The sequence below is a fragment of the Condylura cristata genome, unplaced genomic scaffold (assembly GCF_000260355.1).
Source record: "Condylura cristata isolate star-nosed mole 26May11 unplaced genomic scaffold, ConCri1.0 scaffold00030, whole genome shotgun sequence".
Taxonomy (NCBI): Eukaryota; Metazoa; Chordata; class Mammalia; order Eulipotyphla; family Talpidae; genus Condylura; species Condylura cristata.
Genome location: NW_004567131.1, coordinates 24280062 through 24306462, shown reverse-complemented (window position 1 = coordinate 24306462; position 26401 = coordinate 24280062). Strand labels below are relative to the sequence as shown.

The 26401-nt window shown below is 39.6% G+C and overlaps 2 protein-coding genes across 2 annotated transcripts in view; one reads left to right on the top strand and one right to left on the bottom strand.

The window, feature by feature from the left end:
• Window positions 1-19044, bottom strand: part of OTUD1 (OTU deubiquitinase 1) — a 57477-nt gene extending 38433 nt beyond the window's left edge. Inside the window, exon 1 of the mRNA XM_004691117.2 lies at window positions 18905-19044. Within this exon, the coding sequence (XP_004691174.2) occupies window positions 18905-19044 (140 nt within the window). The remainder of the gene's footprint in view (window positions 1-18904) is intronic.
• An 89-nt stretch (window positions 19045-19133) lies between these two features.
• LOC101636007 overlaps window positions 19134-26401 on the top strand; it is a 57033-nt gene continuing 49765 nt past the window's right edge. Inside the window, exon 1 of the mRNA XM_012731267.1 lies at window positions 19134-19216. Within this exon, the coding sequence (XP_012586721.1) occupies window positions 19134-19216 (83 nt within the window). The remainder of the gene's footprint in view (window positions 19217-26401) is intronic.

Sequence of the window (26401 nt, the reverse complement as noted above, 5' to 3'; positions counted from 1 at the left end):
CTGCTCTCCATTTGTTCCATGAAACAGTTTGAGGCAAAGTGAACTGTTTTGTAGCTTTCACACAGAGTCTAAAGAAACACATTAATGTTCCACTAATAGTGAGTGGCCTTTGTTTTTCAAATAAAGGCACCATTGTGTTAATCTGTGTTTAGTGGGGAGCCCTTGTTAATCTCTAATGCTTTTCAGTGGTCCCTTGTATGTTCTCCAGCTTGACTACATTTTGTTCTGGGTGCAATGAATGTAGCGCTAGACTATAAGAGAACGTAACCAGAGTATAATATAATCACAACAGTGCTCATGCAAGAAGAATCATGATTCAGATCCACAGCCAAGGAGTAGTCCCAAAATGTATAACACTCAAGCTGTGGAGGAGGGGAGTTTGAAGGGATCAGGCAGAGGAATGGTGAAAGTTTGTTTTTGTTGTAAAATCTTGGGTGGACTCTCAAGTCCCCCTGTTTGTCCACTACTGGTGAGCAGATGTCTCTAGATAGAGGTTGCAGGTTGGAAACCTGTTGTCACCATTAGCTGATGGATCCTTTATCTTCAGTCACCAAATAGCTGAGTCAGTTTATTTAATTTTTTTTTTCCGCCTACAAGCCTCAACAAAACAGGGAGAGACAAGATGGATCTGTTTGATTCAAAACAGGTTCCACAGTAGGAGTGTACACTACCTGAACCAGGCACATCTGGTGAGAAACAGGGAACATTTATTTGTCTCATGGATGGAAGCTGCACATTTTCTAATCATTTTTTCAAAACTCACAAAAAAAAAAAAAAAAACTAGAGGTGGGTTCTCCCTGGTGGCGCAACAAGTTAAAACACAGCACTAAGAAGCTAAAGCCCTTCCGCATGAGTTCAATGTCCACCCTGGAGGTGACCACATGGCACAGCAGACCTCTCTTTAACCACTCACTGCTCCCCTCAGCAGTGTACTTTGATGATCTGCCTGTTCTGCTCCCCACTCTGTCTCTGGTGAAGCCTCTCATCGCCCCTGTACCTCTGGCCTGTACTCCAGTTCTGTATGCATAAATAAACTAATCTTTAAAAAAACAAACAACCAAAAAAAAAAAACTAGAGGTGGCTCTGGTGCCAGGTAGTAAGGACTTGTATCTCATCCTCACCCTTTGCTTATACAACTGTGTGCTTCAGTTTCCTCCTATTAAAATGGGAACACTAAAATCCCTTACCACATAGAATTGTTGTGAGAATTAAGCATCCCTATCTGTAGAGAACTTAGAATTTTGTCAAATAACATGAAGTGCTATATCTAAGTGCTATTTTTATTTTCTCCTCAAATGTAAAGATCTTTATTCTCTTTATGATTGAAAAAATAAATATAATATAAACTGGGACAAACTATATATTACCTTTTAGCCTCTGTAAAATGATAAAAACAATACAGTTTAGGAATGAGTTTGATGTCTTTAACTCAAGGGTGAGCAGCCCATGGATTTGGGAACTACAGTGCCACACAGATAGTGGAGCAAGCTTCATGAGGGATTTTGGGCAAAAGCCAGTTCGGTAGAATGTTGACAGCAGCAACATGGAGAGAGGGTGTGTCTGACTGGATTGTGTATCTGACCCTATTTAGAAAGACCAAGGAGAAAGGATGTGTAGACCTCAGACTTGGCTTGGGGATTGGGGATTGGCTGACTGGATCTATTGTGTTTCAAGTTAAGCAGAGCATTTACAGAAACAGAAAAGGCTCATTTTCTGACTTGGTACCAAAGGCAGGGCAGCTCCATCTTGGGCCTAAGTATTTTAATATCTCATTTCATTTAACTCCATGCTATAAGTTTTTGTTTTTCGCCACTAGAAAATCATTTTAAGATGGACATATTTCATTAAACAGATGTACAATTAAAGTCTATTTTTTTAAGACTTATTTATTTGTGCATACAGAACTGGAGTGCAGGCCAGAGGCTCAAGGGCGGTGAGAGGCTTCACCAGAGAGAGTGGGGAACAGAACAGGCCGATCAATGAATTACATTGCTGAGGTGAGCAGCGGGCAGGTCAGGAGAGGTCGGCTGCGCCATGTGATCACCTCCGGGGCAGGCGGGAATCGAACTCATGTGGAAACGGCTTTAGATTCTCCGCTGTGCTTTAACCCGCTGCGCCACCAGGGAGGGCCTAAAGTCTATTTTTAAAGCATTTGGGAATTCAGTTTTTCAGTGTCATAATATTACCAATGTAAACATCCATTGTATATTTCTGTAGAATGTATTTTCATGTGTTCTGTCTAGATACTCGAGAAGATACATTTTTCATACCCATAGTAATGTTTAATCTGTCTTCTTAAGTTTGTATCTGATAGCTCAAAATTTGTCAATTTATAGAATTAGGTTGGATTAGTTACATCAATTGCTTTATTTGTCATTTGTCCTGCTCTGTCACTCTCTGCCCATAAATGTGTACTGAGAATTTCTTCTCATTATTGATTTGTTAGTTCTCTGTGTGTGAGTTTACTGTATCCATGAACTTCAGAGAACTTCCTCTTCCAAATCATTTATAATGCTATTAAAGTTTTTTAGCTGAAGGACTGTAACTGTGGATTATTTTTCCATGGCCCCTCTTTCAATGCATTCCAAAACACACTGTTCTGTTATGAATTCTCTAACCATAGGGCATCAAAATCTTACCAGAGACCTCTGGGGTTCAAACAATAAATTAATTATTGCTATCATTTCCCTTTTGCATTTACTTATTTACTATCTGAAAACCATTTTAACTAACACAACATGATTTTTTCTTAATCTATCCTTCTATAAGCCAAATACTGCTTTTCTAGTTCACAAGTTAGAGGCAGTTATGTCTGATCAAGTGACAAGTTGGATAAAGTTTTGGCATTTCTTAGGTAATTGGAAATTTGTATTTTAAACACTATGGGGGAGAAGCTAACATATCACAACCTTTTCGCAATGAAGTGGCTCTAAACTAAAAACTCTGGTAGACAAATTCCTCTTCATAGTTTTCTACTTCTGAGTAGCAGAGGCTGGTTCTGTTCCCTGGGTAAGAGGGAAGCTGATAAAACAAACTTACTCAAAGCTGCGAGTGACTCAGTATTCAGGAGGGTGTATCAGAAAGCGTGACTTCATGCAAACAATGAATTGCTGATACTGGGAACTTTGGCCATTGGCAAGAATTGGAGATAATTCCAGGTTTCACATCAGTCATCTATTCGATATATATTTATTGCTTACCTTCCCTAACTAGATATTGCACTAGCTGTTGGGAATACCCAGAACCCCTTGCTTTCAAGGAACTTGTGATTTTATAAAGGAAGAAGCAAACAAATAATTTATAATATAATAGGTCAAGAGCTGGTATCAAGACAAGGTTTGTCAGATGAGGAGCATAAGAATAGAAATTGTGCTCAACCACATTCTCACCAACGTTCTCACCACCTTTCTGTTTTTATATAACAGTCATATAGTCAGGGAATGGATCCCAGCTCTTAAGATGGGGCCTGAGGAATCCAGTTACTTGGGTACTCAAGTAAACTTGCAATGGACTCTGGGCATTCCCAGAGCACTGGTCCTCATTCATATGGGGTAGTTCATCCATTGACAGGTGAGTAGAATTTTTCTGAGAGTATCTGGGACAGAAAGAAGTATTCTCTCTCTCTCTCTCTCTCTCTTTTTTTTTTTGCTAATTGAGATATAATTCACACACCATAGTATTCACCTTTTTAAGGTGTACAATGCAGTGGTTTTAACATAGTCACAAAGTAGTCACAAAGCTGTTCAGTTATCACCACTATCTGATGCTAGAGAATCTTCATCAGCACCGAAGAAAACCTCATATCCAGTCTCTTTTTCCCTGCAACTGTTGGCAAAGATTTACCTACTCTCTGTGTGTATATTTTGTGGATGGAGTATGACATATTTTGGATATTATGTCTGTTCTGAATAATGTGCCTATTCTGAATATTTCAAGCATATGGAATTACACAATGTGTTTATTTTTCATGCCTGGCTCTTCTGTTCAGCATAATGTAGTCAAGGTTTATGCAGGTTTCAGCATGAGTCAGTATTTTGTTTTTATGGTGGCATCATATTCCATTATGTGGCTAAATTACATTTGTTTATCCATTCATCAATTGAGGAATATTTGGGTTGTTTTCATTTTTGGCTATTATGAGTGATGCTGCTGTTTGTGTAGAACATTTGTGCAGAAGTTTTTTTTTGTAAATATGTTTTCAATTCTTCTGGAAATATACCTAATATTTGAATTGTTGGAATATAGTAAATGGAACATCGTAAATCTACATTAGGTGGAATATTTTAAGTCTTTATTTAACTATTTGAGGAACTACTGACTGAATTTCCAAAATGACTGTGCCATCTTACATTCCTACCATCTGTTGAATTACTTAAACTGTTGGCCATTCTTCTGCAATGGCTCTAATGCTAAGGTATCCTATATAAGCAAACTACAAAGCTTGTTTATGCTACAAAGTCAAAACTCTAAGGATGACCAAGTGCCAATAGTCAATTAGGCTTCAAGCTTAGATCAATTACTAATTCCCTGTCACAGAACCAAAAAAAAAAAAAAAACTGATATTGAGTGAAACCAAAGGGCTCCCAGGGACCCCAAATCATCAAGGGGGGATCCCTATGTTTTCCACCATTCTGTTTTACCCACTCACATCAAAGTAAGCAATCAAACTTCAGTGTGTTAACATGTTTTTTAGTTTAAATTTTATTTAGTGAGAAGGTCAAAGGGAAGGGAGGAGGAAAGAGAGAGAGTGATTTCAAATAACAAACTGCAGGTCAAACTCCAAAATCACCCATCACCTTATGGGCAAATGTCCAGCCAGTAGGGCAGGATCCAGAGCTGAAGTGCCATGAGGATGAGTTCAACACATTTCTTGGCAGGGAAGAACAAGCAGCAGGTGAGCGGGCCTCATGAAAAATGGGAGAGAAGAGACCCAAAACTGAAAACATACCACCCAATTTGGATCATCAGCCACAAGGTCTCTGAAGAGCCCACCTGCCCAAAAGTGCTAAAGTTGCAACAGTGAAGACCAAGACTGTTTCTCCTTCCTCTACCCCACATCGAAATCCGTCAGCCTTGCCCCTTCCTCCTGCCCAGTAGTCCCACTGAGCAAGTCCGGCTCATGGCATGTTGGGAGTTGTAATCAAAGCATCTGAGATGCTGATGCATGGAAGCAGGCTGTATGGAAAATGACCCTTGTTCCCTAAGGCCATGGTGATGCTCCTTTCTTGGTTTCAGTGGTACAACCAGGGAAACTATCACCTCAAGACAGGGCACCAGGTCAAGCAGAACTCTCAGAAGTTGTGGTTATAGATGTAGCTTATTGTATTGTTAATTAAATGTTAGTTCAATAAGATTTTATCTTTGCATCCATTTTTCTGAGATATAATCTATATTTTAATGGTCTTTGGGCAGATCAATAGGGGGAAGGCTGAATGGATCACTTGTCTTCCCAGTCAGGAAATCATTCTGACAAAATGGGTTTCTTAAAGCACCGCATCCTTGCCAATCTCTTCTTCCTCTCTTTGGACACCAAGGAGACGCTCAGCAGCTTTGTTTCCAAAAACCTCAAAATGTCTCAAATGTGGCTTTTCTGGTTTGTAGATGGATACTTAATGAATTATAAAAGACAAAAAGAAAGAAAATCAAAAGGAGAGAGAGTGCACAGGGAGAGAAGTGATCTTAGCAAGGACCCAGAACACCAATGCAGAGATTTCACTCTCAATTAAAACTAGTTAGAGTAGAGACCACTCAAAAACTAGCTGATTTTTTTTCTCTTGAAAGAGAACTCCATTGCTTAAGGATCAAAATATCTAATCATTCTTGGCAAAACTTTGTTCATGTGTTTTCCCACAAAGATTGAGTAACGAAAATCCTGCTTAGGTGTTGTGTTCCCAAAACCTTCTTCTTGGATGACTTTCAGCCAGGTGGTTGGTCTAAGTGCTCAGCCTACCATCTGGGCATCCATGGAACATCTGAGACAAATGCAAGGAAGTTTGAGCAAACTTCCTTTCAAGTGTCAGCACCAGACAATTGAAAATGCCCATTTCCTAAGCAAAGTCAATTGGAAAGCAAGTGCATCAGCTGATTTGGGAACTCAAAGACAACTATATTCTATTTTAATTTTTTTTTTATGAGTAAAAGGCACGTTTAGGTGGTGATTTGCTTTAGATTAGGAGCCTTCTTTCCCAAGACATTGCAGAAGTGGGGACCCTGAAAATTGGCAGAAGCCTGAGCAGGGGTACCAGGACTAACTGACCTCGATTATCCTGGGTTTAGAATAGTTCCTACTGTGCTGGATAAAATGACCTGCCAGGATATTCTGTTGTTTTCTCCAGGCCTGGTCTTGTAAGAAGCTTTAATAAATGCTTGCTTTGAATTTCATCAGCTCATATCCATTTGATTGAATCATTTATTTATGAGAAAACATTTCTTAAATCATCTGTGTTCTGTTTGACTTAATCCTTAGTTCTGGGAAGTCATTTTTCTAAAGAAGTCTTTCCTGACCACACTAGCAGAAATGGCAGTTCACTTTCATTCTCCATTTCGCTTCCCCACTTTATTGTTCTTCACACCACTTAATACCGTCTGACATATACATATTCATTTATGGATTATCTCATATTCAGGCACAAGTATGCACACACACACACAGGTTGATATAAGCTAAAAGGGAATTGTTTTGACTGTAACTTATTTCTAATGCCTAGAAAAATAGATGGACACTAAATTTTAGGAGATAAATAATTCATTGATTTTGTGTCTTTGTACATTGTTCCAGGTCCAGAAAATGAACTTGGACTCAGATTGAATCCCAGTTCTTCTACTTACAAGCTGTGTTACCTTGGGCATACAGCTTCTCTGTGCCTCAATTTTGCCACCAGTATGGCAGGAATAATATCTGTATATCTCACAAAGTTGTTATGAGTATAAAATAACTATAACACTGAGAACAGTGTTTGGACTATAATATAAAGTGACCCCTATCAAATATTACGTGCTCAATACAAATACTAACAGTCATTACTCACTTACTCAGAAAATATTTCTTGAATGTTTCACTTCAGGTCAGGGGCTGTTCCAGGAACCCAGAATGGAATGGAGAACAAATCCAGAATCGGGCCCTACACTTGAGGAACATATAAGGCAGAGTGAGAGAAAGTTATTAACCCAAGTAACCACACAAATGAATTGAAAAGGTCTTAAATGTTATAACAAGAGCAAGAGTGTGTCTATAGGGACATTTGATCTGGTTGTAGGTGAAGATACCAGTGATGGGGTGGGAGAAGTCAACTGGATACGTGTGGTGAGTGGAAGATGAATAGAACATCCAATTTCAAGTGGCTTTGTATCAGATGGTCGGCAGCCCCATTTTTTTCATTAAAGTCAGGAAAATAAAATGATTAATAGCCTTGAGTTAATAATGATTTCTGCTTTGAAGTTTGAGAGGCTGGTCTCTGCTTAGGGAGAAGCTGTGCTGTGATTGCACATGGGCAAATGGAAAAGGACCAATAAAATCTTCCTTCCCCCACATCTCTGTTGGGAATTGTTTTTTTTAAATCATAGGAAAATATTGGGCTGTGTAATTAGGCCATTTTATTTGTACATAAAAGAAAAGGCAGAGCACACAGCTTTGAGGCACTTTTGAACATCTGGTTTATTTATAAAAACAATGTTTAGAGAAAATGTAGAGTAAAGAATAAGTTCATTCATAATCCCATCTCTGTAACATAATTGCTTCTCCATTTTTGTTTTTATTTTCTGTTTTCCTTTTCATTCTTGGGCTATTGTAACTGCAGGCATTTTTAAATGGTTGAACTCACAGGGCACATATAATTTTAAGTCTTGCTTTTATGTGGTGGTATGCAGTCTTTGTAATTATTCATATTAATCATCATCCTATTTTTTATAAGGAGAATAAATTAAGCGTTCAAACCTTGCTGATTATTATCGTCAACAAATTAAAGGCTAATGGGCCTTTCTCTGAAAGACAAGTCCTTGGACTAGACTATTCAGTGGTTGTACTCCATCCCCTCAACTAACCCAACAGCTTGGCCTCCTAGCATTTCAACCACATGTTATTGCATCAGTACATTTTAGAGATGGGGGTAAGAGATCTAAAGGAAAAGTAATGTACACTCCCGTATGTCTCCTCTGTAGTCAACTTCATGATAATAACATGTCACTTCTGACACCAATGTGTGGGTTTCCCATCCAGCAGGCCATTCTGCAGTACCAGCCGAATGTCCTCAAGTTTAATTCTGTCTGACACTACTTAGGATTATCATCAACACCACAGATTCAGGGCTCAGTCCCAAACAACTGCCACCTCCCTTCAAATGTCCGCCTCACATCCAGGTCGTCACTTGTGCCTCTCACTGACCAGCTGTATGTTTGAGGTTCTGATGATTCCCCTCCTCAGATTTGATTAATTTACTTTAGTGACACAGAACTCAGGGAAAGTTTACTTACTAGATTAATGTTTTAATTAGGAAAGAACTGCATTCGTTAAGGTACAAAAGAAGGGGTGCAGACTCCCATGCCCACTCTGAGTATCCTACTCTCCTAGCTCCTCCATGTGTCCACCAACTCAGAGGTTCTCCAAATCTTTCCTTGGGGGAGAATTTATGGGACCTTAGTTAATAGACATGATGAGTTATTAAATCATTGATTATTGGTGATTCATTCAACTGCCAGGCCTGGTTCTCTCCCTGGAAGTTGAGGTGGGAGGGAGAAGGGGTGTGAGAGTTATAACTCTCAAATGTTTATTGATTGACTCACTTGGGAACCAGTTTCCACCCTTAGGGGCTTCTAAAAATTCTCTTGTTAACATAACACATGTGGTTAAGAAGGGTTTGTTATAAATAATCACTTGGGAAAATTCCAAGGCTTTTAGAAACTCCATAGCAGAAGTGGGCAAAGGCCAAAATATAGATTTCTCATTATAAGTCACACTATCCCAGGGGTTAGTCTGTAGCTAAGGAAGAAAGAAGGCATAATAAGCCCATGATCTTGGTCTTGATAGCTTATAAACTGAGCTGGGCAGTAGGAGAAGACAATGAAAACAAAAACTAAACTACAAACTGTTTCAAGCATTGGAGTCTGAAGAAGTATTAAAAGCAATGGAAATAAAGTAATAAATACGAAGTGTTGACATCAGGATAGGGAAGGGTACAATTAAAATTCATTAAGACACAATAAGAAACTCTTGTCTGGGCTTGTCACAGGCAAAAGGGACTTTGCCAAAGAATTATTCAGGGAGAAAGAGCTGAATGAGGGAATCCTTGTTGGCTTGGCAATAGTTCAGACCTAGTTCAAACTTTCTCCTCAGGTAATCATTATAGCAAAGAATAACAAAGAAGTTATGTTTGATGTTACTTGAGTACTACCTATGTTACAGACAAGCTTGGCTTTAGTCTCCCTGTTATAGCCTGAATCTTTAGGAGTAAAAGAGGAAAAGGAGCATTAGGAATGTAACCTTCCCTTTTAAAACAAATTAGTAGCAAACAGGTTCAAGAAAAGTTTATGGAATCTATGTGAATTCTTTTTTCTACTCTTCTATGCAAAAATATTAAACCTTATCAATGAAGTGCCATTTTGAGCTCCTTTGTGTGGCATGTACAATGCTTGCTTTACTACGAGGCCTGTTCCTCAAGATGGTCATAATTTAGTGGGAAAGAGATACCCTTACACAACTAAGAAAAACACTGCTTGGCATGCCACAACCAGCATGAGGTTCTTTCCCAGGGATGCATACCTCTAGTCTTTGTTCATACTATTTCTAGAATGGACTTCCCTCTCTTCTCCACCTAGGACTGCTGAACAGCCTTCTTTCTTATAAGTTAATTTGCTTCACTTTCTCTACATTTTTGGAATTTCATATAAATTAGCACTTTCCTACAGACTCTTGCTAGAACCTGTGTTGTCTTGTATGTATCAATTGTATCTTCTGTGTAAGTTTCCGGAACACAGAAATCTTTCCTCTGTATTCTGTGTTGTGCCTAAGGCTGGGTAGAAAACATTTTTCTCTACCCTTCTAGTTTCCTAGCTTAGATAATACTTTTTTAAAAGGGTGGATTTATAAGAGAATCAAAATACAATTTAATTTCACATACATGCAGTGCTATATGAATTTGGCACCTGGAGAAAGACAAAGAAAGAATAAGTCTGTGAGGAATTGACAGCACAAAGAAATTTTGGGTTGAGACCCTAGTTTAGAGTGTTGTATAGCCTATCTACACAGGTAGCAAGGGAATCTACTTCCCTTCTGGTGCAGAGGGAAGACATGCCTCACACGACTTATCTGCTGCTTTTAGTGAGGGGTTCAGAGCAAATTCTTGCTTTAGCATTTTCTCAAGCAACTTTAACTTAAAGCAATCAGTAGCCATGTTAGCACGTGGCTGAGCAGCCTGTCCTGATTCCCAGTGCTAACTAGCTGGAGGTGCCAGTGCAGTCAGATCTGCGTTCTTATTGCCTGCCTTAGCTTCTAAATGCCGAGTTGCTGAGTTCTTCCACAGAGCTCTCATGGTCAACTTGTTTCACAATTGTAGTTTACTTTGTCACATCTGATTCGATGAGTTGATATCTTAAGTTTCTCACTTTTAGGGGAAATATAGGGAAACAAAACAAAGGGTCAGGAAATAGACAAAACTTGCAGACAAACCACAGATTTTTTTTTAAAGATTTATTTATTTATGCATACAGAACTGGGGTATAGGCCAGAGGTGCTGGAGTGGTGAGAAGATTCACCTGAGACAGAGTGGGGAGCAGAACAGGCTGACTGATGAAGTACATTGCTGAGGGGAGCAGCGGGTGTGTCAGGAGAGGTATGCCACACCATGTGGGTCACCTCCGGGGCTGAGGATCGAACTCATGCTGAAGTAGCTTTACTTTCTTAGTGCTGTGCTTTAACCCACTGCACCACCAGGGAGGGCCCAGATTTTTTTTTTTAAAGATTTATTTATTTGGCCCTCTCTATGGCGCAGCGGCTTAAAGCACAGCACAAAGAAGCATAAGCCACTTCAGCATGAGTTGATCCCCACCTGCCCCAGAGGAGCTCCACATGGCAGACCTCTCCTTACCTGCCGGCTGCTCCCCTCAGCAGTGTACTTCATTGATCTGCCTGTTCTGCTCCCCACTCTGTCTCTGGTGAATCCTCTCACCCTCCGCATCTCTGGCCTGTACCCCAGTTCTGTACGAATAAATAAATAAATCTTTAAAAAAAAAGATTTATTTATTTATGCCTACAGAGCTGGGGGATTGAACTCACACTGAAACAGCTGCAGCTACATTGCAGTGCTATGACCTCAACTGTTGCGCCATCAGGGAGGACCCTAAACCACAGATTTAAAGCATTCAGTAAGGGAGAAAGAGGGAGAGCCATGGGTGCAGAGGTGGTGGGAGAATTAGGGGGACTACACCGGAGGGAAGAAATTAAAGATTGTACAAAAAGGAACATTTTCTAAGACAATTTTGAAAATTTTTAACCAATTATTTTTAAAAACTAATTTTGTCATATAATACTTAATACTTACTATTAGAAATGTGTATTTTACACCAACATAAGAAATTTAGGTATATTGAATAGAGGTATTTAATAAATATGTAAATAAATATATACTATATATAAATAAAACAGAATGAAAATAGTAGTATATAATAAATATACTTCTGTGACAGACATACGTCATTGTGAAATAAAAATAAAAGGGTGCATTTGGTTATCAAGTAAATCATAATTAGAAACTAGTTTCATTATTATGTTACCTTTTATTAATGCTTGTGGTCTAAAGCAATTTTGCAGTCAGTTCTGACAACCAGTTTCCTACTTGGCCTGTCCTGGATTAGATTCCTCGCCCTCTTTTATGCTCAGGTGCTCGGCAGCTCCAGCTAACCTGCCAGGATCCCATCTCCTAGAGACTCACTGGTGTAATCCTAAATACATCACTCTATCCAACTGAACTTCCCCTGAACTGAACTTTCTTACATGAAAAAAGAAGATAATGTTATTGCACAAGGTTGAATTAATCAGGTACACAAGGGAAGCATTTTCTGCACCTTCAAGACCTGTAGAGATAACATCATCATCATCATCATCATTAGCAATATCTTTATCACTCTCTCATAACTTACAAAGTTGTTTAAGGAGAGGCCTAGGAAGGACAGAACGCTGGTAGGCAGCACTTGCCTTCACTAATACCAGTTCCCTTGATTTCCTGAGCCCTTGGAAGAGTTTCCAGTTCTTTGCAATTGGAGGAGCCCTGTGACTTCTGGTCAGCAGAGGCAGTGGGAGGAATCAGCACATTACTTCATTGATTCTGATTCTTTTTCCTTCTTTCTCTTGAGAATGTGAACTTGTGTGCTAGCTCCTGGTGCCACAAGAGCAAATTTCTATCAGGTAACTCCCTAAGGAGCTACATGGAACATTCCTTCAAATTCTGTGGCACTTGTAGCATAAGTGAGAAATTAGCTTTTATTTTATTGAGTCACTGAGATTGGCAATTGTGTGTTACTGTAATGTAGTATTGCTGACCATGACTAATACACTGCGATGGACCAAAGGAAAAAGAAATTCCAGCTCCAACAACTGCCTACCTACTATGTTCCCCTGAGTGAGTAGATGGAAGTATGTCATCTCTCAGAAACTTCAATTCGGCAAACCCTCACACAACACAACACAAAGCAATTCTATGCATTGTGACGTCCCTGTGGCAAAGTAATTTTACCTTTTGCTGAAGGGAAAAAATAAAATTTGTGTAATATCAAACTGTCTCAGGTAACGGATCAGGCAATTCTAAACAATAATGTTTAGAATTAAGACCATGTTTTCTGTATGTTAAACAGAGTTAGAATCTTTAAGCATAGTTCATGGTATTTACTATAAACCTTAGTTACTGGAGAGCGATGGTCTCGGAACCAGCAATGAGTAGAGGTCTGTTTGCTTCTCACAATGCACTAAACCTCCCATGGTATTTGAATTTTTGTTTTGGGCTTTTTGTAATCATTTAATGCCCACGTGTGAGCTATTACGTTTCCTTGTGTCAATATTCTGATCACTTCAGCCACCTGTTTTCATTGGTTACCCCCCTTTTCATTGGGTATAGTGGTAGAGAGTAGATTTCCAACTCTGATGGAATTGTAGATATAGGATATATGGATCTAAGAGGTTAAGAAGCTTTCCTATGAGTAAGAGTAAATGGGGTTTAGGTGTGAACTTTGCAGCCTGTATGGATGCCCATGTCTTTTTGCTTATTTTTTTGTTCCAAAAAAATAATACACAAAGGTTTATTTCTCTAATAACTGGGTCTGGTAAGAGATTGTGTTAATGTATTTGATTCTCCACAGCAACTCCGGCAACACAGACTCATAAAGAAGTTACTGATATCTGCCTGACAAACTTCTTAGGTCATTGCCAAAACTAACATTGTGGGAAGAACTGATATAATGTGTTCCTCGTAACAGTTTGGTGAGGCAACATAGCATAATGATTAAGTGTGTCGGCTCTGGCAAGACTGTCTGTGTTCCAAGTCTGTTTCTACCCCTTGCAAACTGTGTGAACTTGGACAAGTAAATCAATCTCTTAGTGGCTCTATTTTTCCCTTTTTAAATTGCAGGTAAGCAGCTAAAAGAAATGGGTTACATGTTCAGACAAGTTTCTAGCCCACAGTAAATACTCAATAAATATTAGACTTTCAATAATTATCTTTTTTGGTTCTTCTAATATATTTACCAAGTTGGTCACCTTTCTTGAGAGAAACTGAAACAAAAGGAAATGTAGCAGATATATAGAAAAAATTATTATGAGGAATTGGCTCATGTAATTATGAAGGCAAAGCAGAATCATGCAATCTGCATTTGCAAATTGAAACTCAATTTCTACCCCAAACCCAAAGGCCTGAGAACCAGAGCATTAATGTCTAAGTGCAAGAGAAAATGGATCCCAGACTCAAGCAGGGCACCCTGGTTACTTTACTCCTCCATTTTGTTCTAGATATACACGAGTTATGGACTGAATGATGTCTACTGAAAAGGGGCAGAAGACCTTTACTCGGTTTATCCATTCAAATGCTAATCTCTTATGGAAATACCCTCATAGACACAATTGGAAATTATTTTTTACCAGCTATCGTGTATGCCTTAGCTTAGTCACATACTCAGCTAATAATGAAAACAAGTCTCAAACACTTATTATTTTTATTTATTTATTTTTTTAAAGATTTATTTATTTGTACATACAGAACTGGGGTACAGGCCAGAGGCTCAGGGGCAGTGAGAGGCTTCACCAGAGACAGAGTGGGGAGCAGAACAGGCAGATCTATGAAGTACACTGCTGAGGGGAGCAGCGGGCGGGTCAGGAGAGGTCTGCCACGCCATGTGGTCACCTCCGGGGCAGGCGGGAATCGAACTCATGTGGAAGTGGCTTTAGCTTCTCAATGCAGTGCTTTAACCCGCTGCGCCACTAGGGAGGGCCCAACAAACACTTATTTTTTTAAGAAAAGTTCATAAAAGCCGATTTCAGGCAGTGTTTGCAAACTGTTTTGTGAGATCCTCAAAGTTTACCTTTCTATCTTTTTAGGTATTCTGGCTGTCACCAGGCATGCATGTTGCCTTTTAGCAAGGTGGGATAATACTCCAGAGCAAAGATCCTAGGTTCTTTGAGTGGATGTCAAGCTATTCTAAAGTCAAGTCTGGACAGAGAATTATGAGGGGATAAAACTTCAAACCTATTCCGAATGGTTTAGATTCTCCTTGAATTCCAACATTCGGTGGCTCTCTGCTTACATTCTTGCCTACTGTTCCAGGAAAGGTGAGCAGATTTTTAAACTACTTTAAATAACCTCCACATACATTGCACATCTTTAAATTCACCAATTTGAGCCCACTTCTAACACCTGCTGTGCCACAACATTCACCGATTTAGAGAAACATGTTGATAACATTCAGTCTATTAACTAGCACGTGTGGTTTATTGCTCTCCAACCATTAGTAATCCTTTAGTATCCCTTCTGTAGTGTGGTTTTTTTTTTTTTAATGCATATAAGAACTGGGGTCTGGGCCAGAAGTGTGAGGAAGGTGAGAGGATTCACCAGAGATAGAGTGGGGAGCAGAAGAGGCAAATCTACTGATATACACTGCTGAGGGGAGTAGGGGGTCTGAGAGGAGAGGTCTGCTGTACCGTGTGAGTTACATACCTGGCCTGGGATTGAAACTCAGGCCACAGTGGCTGCAGACACTTCATATTGCTGAGGCTTTAACCTCTGCACCACTAGGGAGGTCTGGGTTTTCTGATTTGAGCACCAGTGCTGGGCCACTTGGACTGTGTACTCGTGACTGGCACCCCAGTTAACATCACAATACTTCTTAATGTGCCCACATGCATTTCCCAGTAAATAAACAGAGCAGTAGGAAACAGGTTTCACTCTATCTTCTAATGCCTAACATTCCTGGCTAGTTCTCCTAGTTATTAAATCATAATTTTTTTTTTTGTTCCACATTTCCAAGAGAGGGTTTGAAGTTGAAAGACAGGGCAGTGCTAGTGTTGTGGCTACAGACATTAAGGAGAGAGCCAACCTGACTTCCTGTGAAGAACCTGATGTCATCATGGGGACACCTTGGCTATGCTGCTTGGCCTCATGTAATCAGGTCTCAATACTGTACTTTAAATTCATCTAAGTCAGAACAGTGGAATCAATACCTGCACTAGGCAAATCACAACTTTGCTGCCCAGATCCAATTTTTCTTGGGAATCTGTGTAGTTCAGAACTTGAATTAGTTGTTGGTAAACTGTCTTGTAACAACAGAAAAACAACAAAGGGAAACAGATGGCTATGTGGGTAATGAATCCAAATTATGTTAAAGACACGGAATGTTCCACTTTCAAGAGAGTGTCTTCTAGATTGTATGAAATACTGTAATTGTCTTTTAATTTTTTTCCATCCAGACTTGCACCTTTCTCAGACTGAACAGTGTCACTATGGATTACAGTATATGTACATGTTACAGAGTCCCTAGGTTATGTCCAGGCCTGGAGATCCACTCTGGCCACTCGACCAGATCAGAAACTTTTTAGTTTGATGTAAGTCCTACTTATTTATTATTGCTACCATTTTCCCTTTTGAAGGGAGTTCCAAATGGAGGGAATCTTCTATGTATTATTGCACTTAAGGACATTTGTCAGTAAGAAATCCAAATTCCTTAAGAAGGTTGATCCTGCCTAAACTCATCTTGACTTTCTTTTAGCTACTTGACAGTCACATATAATAGCCTGTTACAATAACAGGTACGTTATCTCATTGTTGCAAAATTTAACATATTAAAAAGAACAAGTCTCGGGCCCTCCCTGGTGGCACAGCGGGTTAAAGCACAGCTTAAGCCAATTCTGCATGAGTTCAATCCCCACCTGCCCTGGAGGTGATCCACATGGCACGGCAGACCTCTTCTGACCCGCCCGCTGCTCCCCTCAGCAGTGTACTTCATCATTCTGCCTGTTATGCTCCCGACTCTGTCTCTGGTGAAGCCTCTCACCGTCCCTACACTTCTGGCCTATACCCCAGTTCTGTATGCATAAATAAATCTTTAAAAAAAAGAACAAGTCTCAGGAGTTTTCCAGAAAGGATTTAGTAGCATAATATTGTCCTGGCTAAGGACCTTACTGTTTCCTTCCCAACCCTTTATTAAAGAACTTTGGTTGTGGATGAAGCATGACATAAAACAAGTTTACATAACAGAGCCTGTACCACATAATCATTGATTACAGTTGGTGATAAAAGAAAAATAAGCACTTTACATATGATGACTCTCTAGAAAGAATTTAAATTACAAACTTAAACTGAAACCTCTTGGCTTTTATTAGACTGTAGAACTGATAATATCCAACCGAAATACATAAATTACTATGTTTAGAGTCAGCACTCGACAATCAAATCCTCATGCTATTTAATCTGTGATGTTATCACTTTCAATAATTGGTAGGTAATATTTTTGTATAAATACACATTATATTTATACATATGTCTTTCAGAGAAGCATTTGAGATTTTTAAAGTGTGTCCTAATTCCTTTTATTTTAACAAGTAAAAATTATTTTAGTTTATGCACTACTCAACCTTGGAAAAGTAGAAACCTTAAACAATGTATTCCTTAGCTATGGTTCCACTTCTTGGAAGCCTGGTTAGAATTTGTCTTTCAGTGTGCTGCATGCTTTTTCCCATCTATAGGCCACACCCAGTCACCCAAAGAAAGGGTCACTATCCAGTTTTTACTGGTGAGACAAAAAAGGCTCTGGAATGTTAAATAACTTGCCTGATGTTATGAATTCATTGTCAGTGTGTGTGTACATATATGTATATATATACATATACCAGAACTAATGAGTTTTGCACTAAAGATTGTCAATGAAGCCAACATTATACCATGTACCAGTGGTAAAGAGGCCTGCATTTAGTGTGACAAGTGTTTTGACACAGCCAGCCACTGCTATCATAAGTGAGAATATGATCTGAAATTTTGAAAGGCAGTGTGTGAGCCATAACTGATGAGATGTCTTATGTAGTTAGTTTCAAAAACAAGCATCATAACTTAGTCTCCTAGACTCTGAAATTTGAAACTCTTTGATATGCTATAGTAGGTTACAAACAAAGGGGTTTTGTTCAATACATGTTTTTGTGGGTGTAACTATGGTGTAACTATGCAATACCTATCAGTCAACAAATGCTGCACAGAGCTGACCAATGACTCATAAAATCTACTGTGAGCTCTTCCTTCTAGTTTCAAAATATCCATTTAGAATTGCATTAGCAAAAATCCAATGACTGTGAGTCTTTTCACTATCTTGGTCTCATTCTAAATCATGGTTATTGTTGTTTTTTACCTTGACTTTTTAAAATGTTTCTATGGGTTGTGGTTCAAAATACGGCAACTTATTATAGATATATACATTTCTTTAAAAAATACTTTTGATTATGTAATAAGCCTTCCTAAAATAGACTAAGCAGTTAGATTTCAAAAATAAAAACCTCAATATAGTAAAAAATAATTTTCCCCCTTTCTTCACTTTCCAGAAGGAAAATGAACCTTCACAAATTATTTTGACATTAGCTAAGATGGGGGTAGGGTATATTTTGAACTTTTTATCCTTGTCTTTTAATGTTAGTGTAATCCTAATAATAAAGTGATGTCCCTGTTGTGCTTTAAACTCTCAATACAAAACTTACTTTTTCTACACAATTATTATGAGATAAGAAAATATGTTTTCTTATAGGCAGAATATTGAAATGGAAATGTAGTCTACTTAGTTCTAAAATCAGGAAATAAAATATTGGTAATAGTAGAATGGGTATCTCTCCCATCAATTGTCAGTGAGTGATACAGAATTTAATATAAAGGATGAGAAAGTTTCACTATGAAAAAACAAACTTTTCTTATTGTTGAAGAAACTTAATAAAAATGAATTCCGCAATCATGGTATAGGTGAAAACTTAACATCTTGTATTTTCGCCTTCATATTAAATAGAAATATCAACATGTTAAATCTCCGCAAAGAAATTATTGTCCACGATGCCTACATTTGTTAGGCAATTCATGGGTCCACCTGCCTCCTTCTTACTAGGACCTAGGGCCCATTATGTCAGTAGTCTAATTAATAGGTGGCTTCACGATTTTTCATCTCCCTGATAGCAAAGGCCACCAAGCCTTGACTCTAAAGTCGCTTACAAAAGAATGTTGATGTACAAAGAGAGAAGCTCATGAACCCACCCCCACCCATGTGCAAGAATCCATGCACTTAAATTGATGAAGCCTCGCTCAGAGCTTTAGAGGAAGGGATTGAGAAAGCAGAGAGGATTCCTGGCATGGGGAGCCGCAGCGTCATTCAGTGTGGTTGCCTGGCCCGATGTGCTGGAAGAGCCCACCGGGTGCAGAAGCCCAGAGCTGTGAGGCTGTTGGAAGCTGCAGTGGGGAGATTCCCGCTCCCGCCCAGCCATTCCCCTCTCAGCTCGCCGGGTCCCGCCCACAGATTCCCTCGTTTGTGGCGTTCCGCAGAAGTCGCCATGGCAACGGACGCCTGTTTCTGAAATCTAACTTCCAAGAACCATAGTTCCGCGGGAGGCGCTTGGCCAGGAGGTCACGTCCCGGGCTGTGATGGACAAACCGGAGAGAGAGGAGATCGGGAAGATCATCAATAACCTCGAGTCCACTATTGAACTACTCCGGTTCAGCCCCAGGTGATTCGGGCGAGGTGGGCAGCTGGACTGCCCGCTACGGACCCGCCTCCCCTCCAGCTAGTCCCCGCCAGCAGGCTGAGCCCTGGGCACCGTTCTGGTAGTCCGGCCCCCCCACACACACTCCCCAAGCCCCTCACACCCCCACCCCGCGCCTCTGTCCGCCTGCATGTACTGCACCTCTTTCTGGTCCCTGACTCCAGGCGACAGGGCTGTTATCTTAATTTCTTAAATGTATTCCTATATGTTCAGGGCATCAGCCCTGAAGCCAGTTGGCCTGAGTTTGAAACCTAATGACCCTTTTACAGAGCTCATGATTTGAGCAAGTTACTTAATTTCTCTGTCTTAGATATCTCAGGCTGGAAAATAATGCTAATGAGCAATGCCTGTTTGTGAGTTCTTAGTGAACGCTATTATTCTTTATAAGTGTTTAGAAGAGTGACATGCATATACACTACATAGTGCCATATAAGTAGTTATCAATATAATTACAGGTATATCCCTCCCCCTCACCCCCCAAAACACACACCCTGTTTTCACTGTGGGAAAGAAATCCGAAGGGGAAAAGTGAAGTAAGTTCTACACAACAGACTAGCCACACAGGCAAAAATCCAAAGGGGAAAAGTGAAGTAAGTTCTACACACCAGACCAGCCACACAGGCACCGCCCTGGTCCTTTCCTGGGAACTACGCACACAGGTTATGTACTGTCAAGCTAAAGTTTCTCATAAGGCAACTAAAGGGAAAAGCATTTATTTCAGAACCAAAGAATTGCAACTCGAGCACAGATTCAGGTCAAAAATCTAAATAATATCTCAAGGAGGAGCAAAAAAAAAAAAAAAAAGACTATGGCAATAGAAGAATAGAAGATGAGGTAAATGTTTAGAAGAATATGACAACATTTTTCTTGGCTAAACACAGGAGTCGCTGATTCTGTCCTCAGGCAAATCCACAATCATCAGTTCTTGTGGTAATGGATGACCTCTCAAACAATTGTTTGCTAACTAGGTCCTTTAACAATTTCCATTTTGACTCAGACAATGGTCTCTGGTCCAATTCAAACAAGCCAGATAGTGGGGTTTCTCTGTCGCTGGCTGACTGATCCCATTTTAAAAATAGCTTTTATATCAACTTTTCACAGTATTTATCATTTGTGCTCTCACTATATGTTAGTGCTATTTCAGGATTTTTATGTTGTTTAGAGTGCTTTGATACTGTATTTTGGAATGTGGGAGTACTCAAAAAAAATTCCTTATATATTAATGGTCCTTGTTTCTGCTCTTTTTTCAGAGGAATGTTCTACTTGTGTATGGATGGGAGACTTGGTTATTACTCTTTGTCCCCTTTCATGTCTTTCCTCTTTGTCCCCTCTGCCTCAGTTTTGTTTATTTGGAGATTATAAAGCTGATGTTTCTGGGAAAATGTATTTTTCTCTCTAAAACCCTTTTATAATTGGTAAGTGACACCACTGGGTTAGGTTAGTAGCTATGGAAGTACTTACAATTTCCTAGGACAAGTGTCTCACAGCACAATGAAGCTTAGAGGTGAGCCCCACCCAAACTCGAGGTAAATGGAAAGGACCATTGGACATAGCCAGTGAAATCACATCAAGCTCAGCGTTCCCAACTCACCTGTATTAAGTAAGTTGCCCTAATGGATCAGGCTACTCACAGCATCTGATTTATTGTTGGTTGTGAAAGGCACATGCTGGAGGGAGCTCACGCTGGGTATCCTGGACATCCAGTGTCTAACCTGTTCTAGTTGTTTACGGATAGGAATAACTTCCTGCCCTGGATTCCTTGGATTCTGTTGCTCTCTAACAAAGCACACTGGCTGGTTCTGTGGACAGACTGACTGTATCAGGAACTCAGAAAATGCAGATTGCCTGAACAAAGGAAACACTGGTGTCCTTGCTAATTTCTCTTCACCCACAATATTAGCGAGATGTGTTGGTGCCGCAGTACCATAAGACTCTCCCAGTGGGAGAGACTCAAATACTGACTGCAATCCTGGTAGGGTCGAGGGAGATATGTTAGAGTATATATCCAGGTAAAGGACAGGAAGATTAAAGGAGTGGGAATGGACCTTCCCAGACCAGCAAGGTCCGGGACCTGGACGTTCTCTTCTACCAGTGTGGGTAGAGAAGAGCAAGAAGGGAGAGCAGTGAAGATTAGAAATAAACAAGTAGTGCCAGGTGGTATGGGACTTCGATTATCACTGGAAGGACTTCAGGTTTGACCTTGAATGAGATGGTCTGATGCATTTTTTCAGTGCCACCAAATAATTCTCCAATTCCCAGGGCATACTGAATGGGTGTCCAAGTCTCTTTGGACCCCAGACTCATTCTCCCTGAACTCCCAGGTCCAAGTTGTCACCTCTGTGTCTGATGACCAACTACAGATTATCTGTGAATCTGAATTGTGCGCAACCCTTCCTCAGCTTACATTAACTTGCTGGAGTGGCTGATGGAACTCAGAAAGCCAGTTTAATTATGAGATTATCTATTTATTGCAAAGAGTATTACAAAGAATATTAAAGCTGCCAGATGAAGAGCCCCAGAAAGGATCTGGAGTACAGGAACTTCTGTCTGTGGAGTTCACTACGCTAGTCTTTTCTACAATTCAGTGAGATATGCCATTGCATTCTGCTAATAACCATTCATGGATCTGTTTTCTATAATAAATTAACAAGTTAATTTGGTATGTAATTAATTGAAAATTATTATCTTTCCAAGACTGCATTTTATGCATAACCAGCAAGCTATTATTCAGAAATGGAATCACTGAAACTATAAATAAGGACAGTGTAGGATTCATTTAGCTAATTGTGATGCAGGTTTCCATTCTAGGCAGCAGAATGGAAAATTAAAATTAGGGAATTGGAATTTGAAAGGAAATTGAAGAATCAACCATCATATTTCACTTAGATTATGAATGAGTCCGTCTTTCTGAATCAGTCATATAAGTTAAGACTCAAGAGACCATAGAACCACATGCCTGTTCTCACCAGAGGTGAAGAACACAAATCTGGGTTTTCAGGTATTGGATTTAGATGAGTTATTTTACTTTTTGAACCTCAGTTCCCCCATATTCAAAACAAGAAGGTTAATTTTTCTCTTATGAAATTATTGGGAAATAACATGAGGGGCAAATGTGCCTATTAATGCATATAGTTAACAATGCATGTGGGACAAGTTAAGACCCAGTAAATCAAGGCACTAATAATATTTTAAACACCCTGGAGGAAGTGTATATGGAGTTATTGAACCTAATTTTAAAATACCACATTGTATTACCACATTGTGTGCCAGGGAAGCTCGGGGGGGAAACAGGATGACCCAGCTATGAGTCCTCATCCTTGTGTTTAAGAACTGGAGACAAGAACTAACAACAAATGTGGAGAGAGAGTGAGAGAAAAAGGCTATTTACCAGGGGAATAAGAAGAGGGAGAAGTGAGAAGTGTGAGGGAGAGACACCTGCCAACAACACAGTCTGAGCTTCAACACCAGGGTGCTAGTTGAAATCAGAAAATCAAGAGAGTGAGCACACATGTGTTCAGATTTCTATGAAACATGTTCTTTTAGCTGCCCAAGTTTCCAGAGACACACCCCTACCACCCTCTGAGTAGTCAGGTAATGGCAAGTTGTCCTCAGCACCTATGTGGAGATGAAGGTGGAGTCCATTGAGAACACCATTCACTGCTTGGATTTTGCTCCTTAATGTCCCTCTGACAGCACCAGAAGGACCTACTGGGAAAAAAGGTTAATTCACTTCTAATTGATTTTTTCTAGTTTTATTGCAGTAGAATTGACATATATAATTACAAATTATATATTTGTAATAAAAACTATCCACCACACTTCATAAGTCTATTACCCTCAATTTTTTTGGGGGGGTGGGGAGGGCTTACCATAGAAAGAAAAGAAAACATATGTATGTTCAAGCTTTATGACAAAGTTGAATAGTAAAAATGAGCTGCCTGGCACTGGGGAGGGTAAAGCTGCATTTCCAGACTTTAAACATGACTCCTGGAGGCCCTTTAAATGTGCAGCATGATAGAATATAAAGAAATAAGTGTATGTGGTTGATTGTATTTATTATGTTGATGTAATATTTGGGGTCTAGACTGGTAGAAATCTCACTAGTATTTGAACAGGAAGTGGATATCCTGTGCCTTATTAAATATTAGTATGGATTTTTAACTTCTAAAAGGTGGTAAAAGCAAGTACTGTAACAGAAAAGTAGAATGCAGACTTCAAGAGTAAAGGAGGGAGAAACTACAAATTTAGAAGACTCCCACTTACATGCCCTTCCTGAAAACTGTAAGACCTCTCAGGAAAGGGTTTGGCTGCTGGCAGGGAAACTTGCAAAGGGCACTGGCCAGAGCTGACCCTTGAAGATGTCAAGTGACTATAGCTCTTGGTCAAACATGTTGGCAGGCCAAGGTTCTCACTTTATAGGAGATGCACATTTTTATCCAGAAGGTCCTCATTTCTCAAAAGTTCCATCATTGTTTCAGTTGCTGCATTTTCCCTCTAATCTTTACATTTGGGAATAGAAATCTAAGAGGCATCTGGGAGAATCCCTTGGATTTCAGACTGTCCTTCATGCCTCCATTGTATACTGTCAGCTCACTTTCCCCTTGGTAATCAGAAGCAATCACCTCAGCCAGCAGGATCACCCGTTTTCAGCTTTTGGTTCAGTGGCACTAGGATTACTTAGAGACCATGTATCAGTTCACTTCACTATTAAGAAATTCAACTGTGTTTCCAGATGGAAGCACTGGCCCCTTGGGAACTAAGGTCTCCAAACCAAATTTTGAAGTTGCTAGGACAAGAAGCAATAACTTCAGGGGTAGATGGGTTAGGTATAAGAGTGAGCAGAGTCCTCCACTTCTACCCCTTGATTCCTGGACCTATAGCCATAGAAGAAATAGCAAGTTCCACAAATTGATTCAAAGCATATACCACATCCTGTAAAATAGAAATCTACATCCTTTCATGGATGTGGATGAACAGCCACAACTGAATGGCAACTGCAATTCAGCTCAACTGATTTCTCTCAACTGCATAACGGAATCTTCAATAAGCTCGTCTACCTTTCTGTTAGGCCAGACATTACTGGTGATGGGCTATAGGATAAGCCCTAATTCAATGGGCTTGAACCCACTGTAAGATTTACTTGCTGTGAAATGTGTAACATGACCAGAAAAGATACAGTGGATGATGTCATGTTGGTGGGTAATGTATTCTTTAAGTACATTATATATATTCTTTAAGTCAACCTGTGATGATTCTGATAGATGCATGATAGTCAAGGAATGCAAAGCCTTATCTAGAATATGTGTCTATCCAGTGAGGGTGACAAAAGAGACTAATTTTTATCAATATGCCATGAGCTTCCTGATTGACTAATCCTGACATATTGTGGGGAGATCTATATTGATCACTATGTTGGCTGATCGGGCACTTGGCACTAATAGCAGCCAGGCCACCCTTGCAAGGGGAAGTCCATGTTGTCAACTCCTTTCCTAATACAATGGCTATTGTGTTCCAGGGTCTTTGGTGAGTACTGGGGTGACTGCAGACATTGATTAATGTCTACAGAGTGTGTCGTTTTCCTACAAGATTGTTGAGCTCTTGTTCAACATTTACAAAATAATTTACTTTGAGATCATTTTAAATATACAGAAAAGTTGCCAGACTAGAACTAAGAACTTCCATGTCCCCTTCATCTAGAATCTTCAACTTCTTATCCTTTCTTATATTTGTTCCAAGTTTATTTTTGCTTTGGCTGTCCAAGTTCTGGAACCAGCCATGTTTCCTGATTTCCTTTAGTGGAGGGTGGGATTTAGAAACTGACATCTGGTTTTTGGTGTACTCATTCCTTATGGGATCTCATGTTGGACAAAACTAGAAACATATATAAGTATTGTTATATGTGTGTGGGATATGTTTATATAACATGTATGTAACTATATATCCATGTAAAAATTATTATAAAACCGAGCATTCTTACCCAGACATTGAATCCCATTCCATTGTCTACTCTTTTTTCTGTGTTTTTTTTTCCATTTATTTATGAATACAAGAACTGCGGTACAGGCCAGAGGTGTGGGGGGGAGAGGATTCACCAGAGACAGAGTGAGAGCAGAACAGGCAGACTACTGAAATACACTGTTGTGGGGAGCAGAGGGAAAGATAGCTGGTTCTATTGAGCCTTGTTGAGGTGTGGATGGATCTTCACCTCCCTGGCTGAGGATCAGATTCATGCTGCAAAGACGGTGAATAGCTTCATAGTGCTGCACTTTAATCCCTTGTGCCACCAGGGAAGTTCCTTTTCTGCGTTTAGAAATAGCTTTTCTGGTACTGAATAACAGTAGTCTTCAGTACATGTACTTTCTTGTTCAGTGTACCTAGTCTCCAACCATACTGGCTCTCTCCTCTGCTGGCTGCCTTTGCCTTATCATTCCTGCTACCTTAATATCCAAAAACCTTGACTGCTGAGACTTTTGGTTTCCTCCTTTGAAGTATTCCCAGCCTTTTTCATCATAGATAAATTGGTCCATATCAATAACTGTTATGTAGATTCTGCCATTATGACAAGGGAAGAACATAGAAGGAAACGGAAGCTAGAGGGGGGAAAGTCACTTTACGCGCTTTGATAAGTAGAACTATGGGGTGAATGCTATGGACTGAGGACGTTGCCGGGGAAAGGTGTATTTGGGGAACATTTAATAAGCAGATATGTGACAGATATGTATGTATGAGAGATGAGTTTTAACCACTGTCTCAGAATGTATATCCTATTTTTGTTTGCTTGTTGATTGATTGTTTCTCCCATAGAATGTAGCTCCATGAGAACAATGACTGCTTTGTCCATTGCTATTATCGCTGGTGCTTAAGCAGTGCCTGGTAAATAGTAAATAATGAATTATTTTGCCTTAAATGCTTCCAGCTCCAACAAGTGGTTTGTATCCAGATTTTGTAGGTCAGGCTAAAAAGACTGATTTAATTCTCTGAGGTAAGGAAAGGTTTCCTAAGTCCTTTAAAGCAGAATGGTAAAACAATCTGAGTTTTATTTAAAAAATCTTTCTAATTGCAGATGAAAGGTTATAATGATAGACATTTGAAGAAATATAATTTTTTTATTACAAAGTTTATTTTTACATCATTTTGCACATTTTTTTT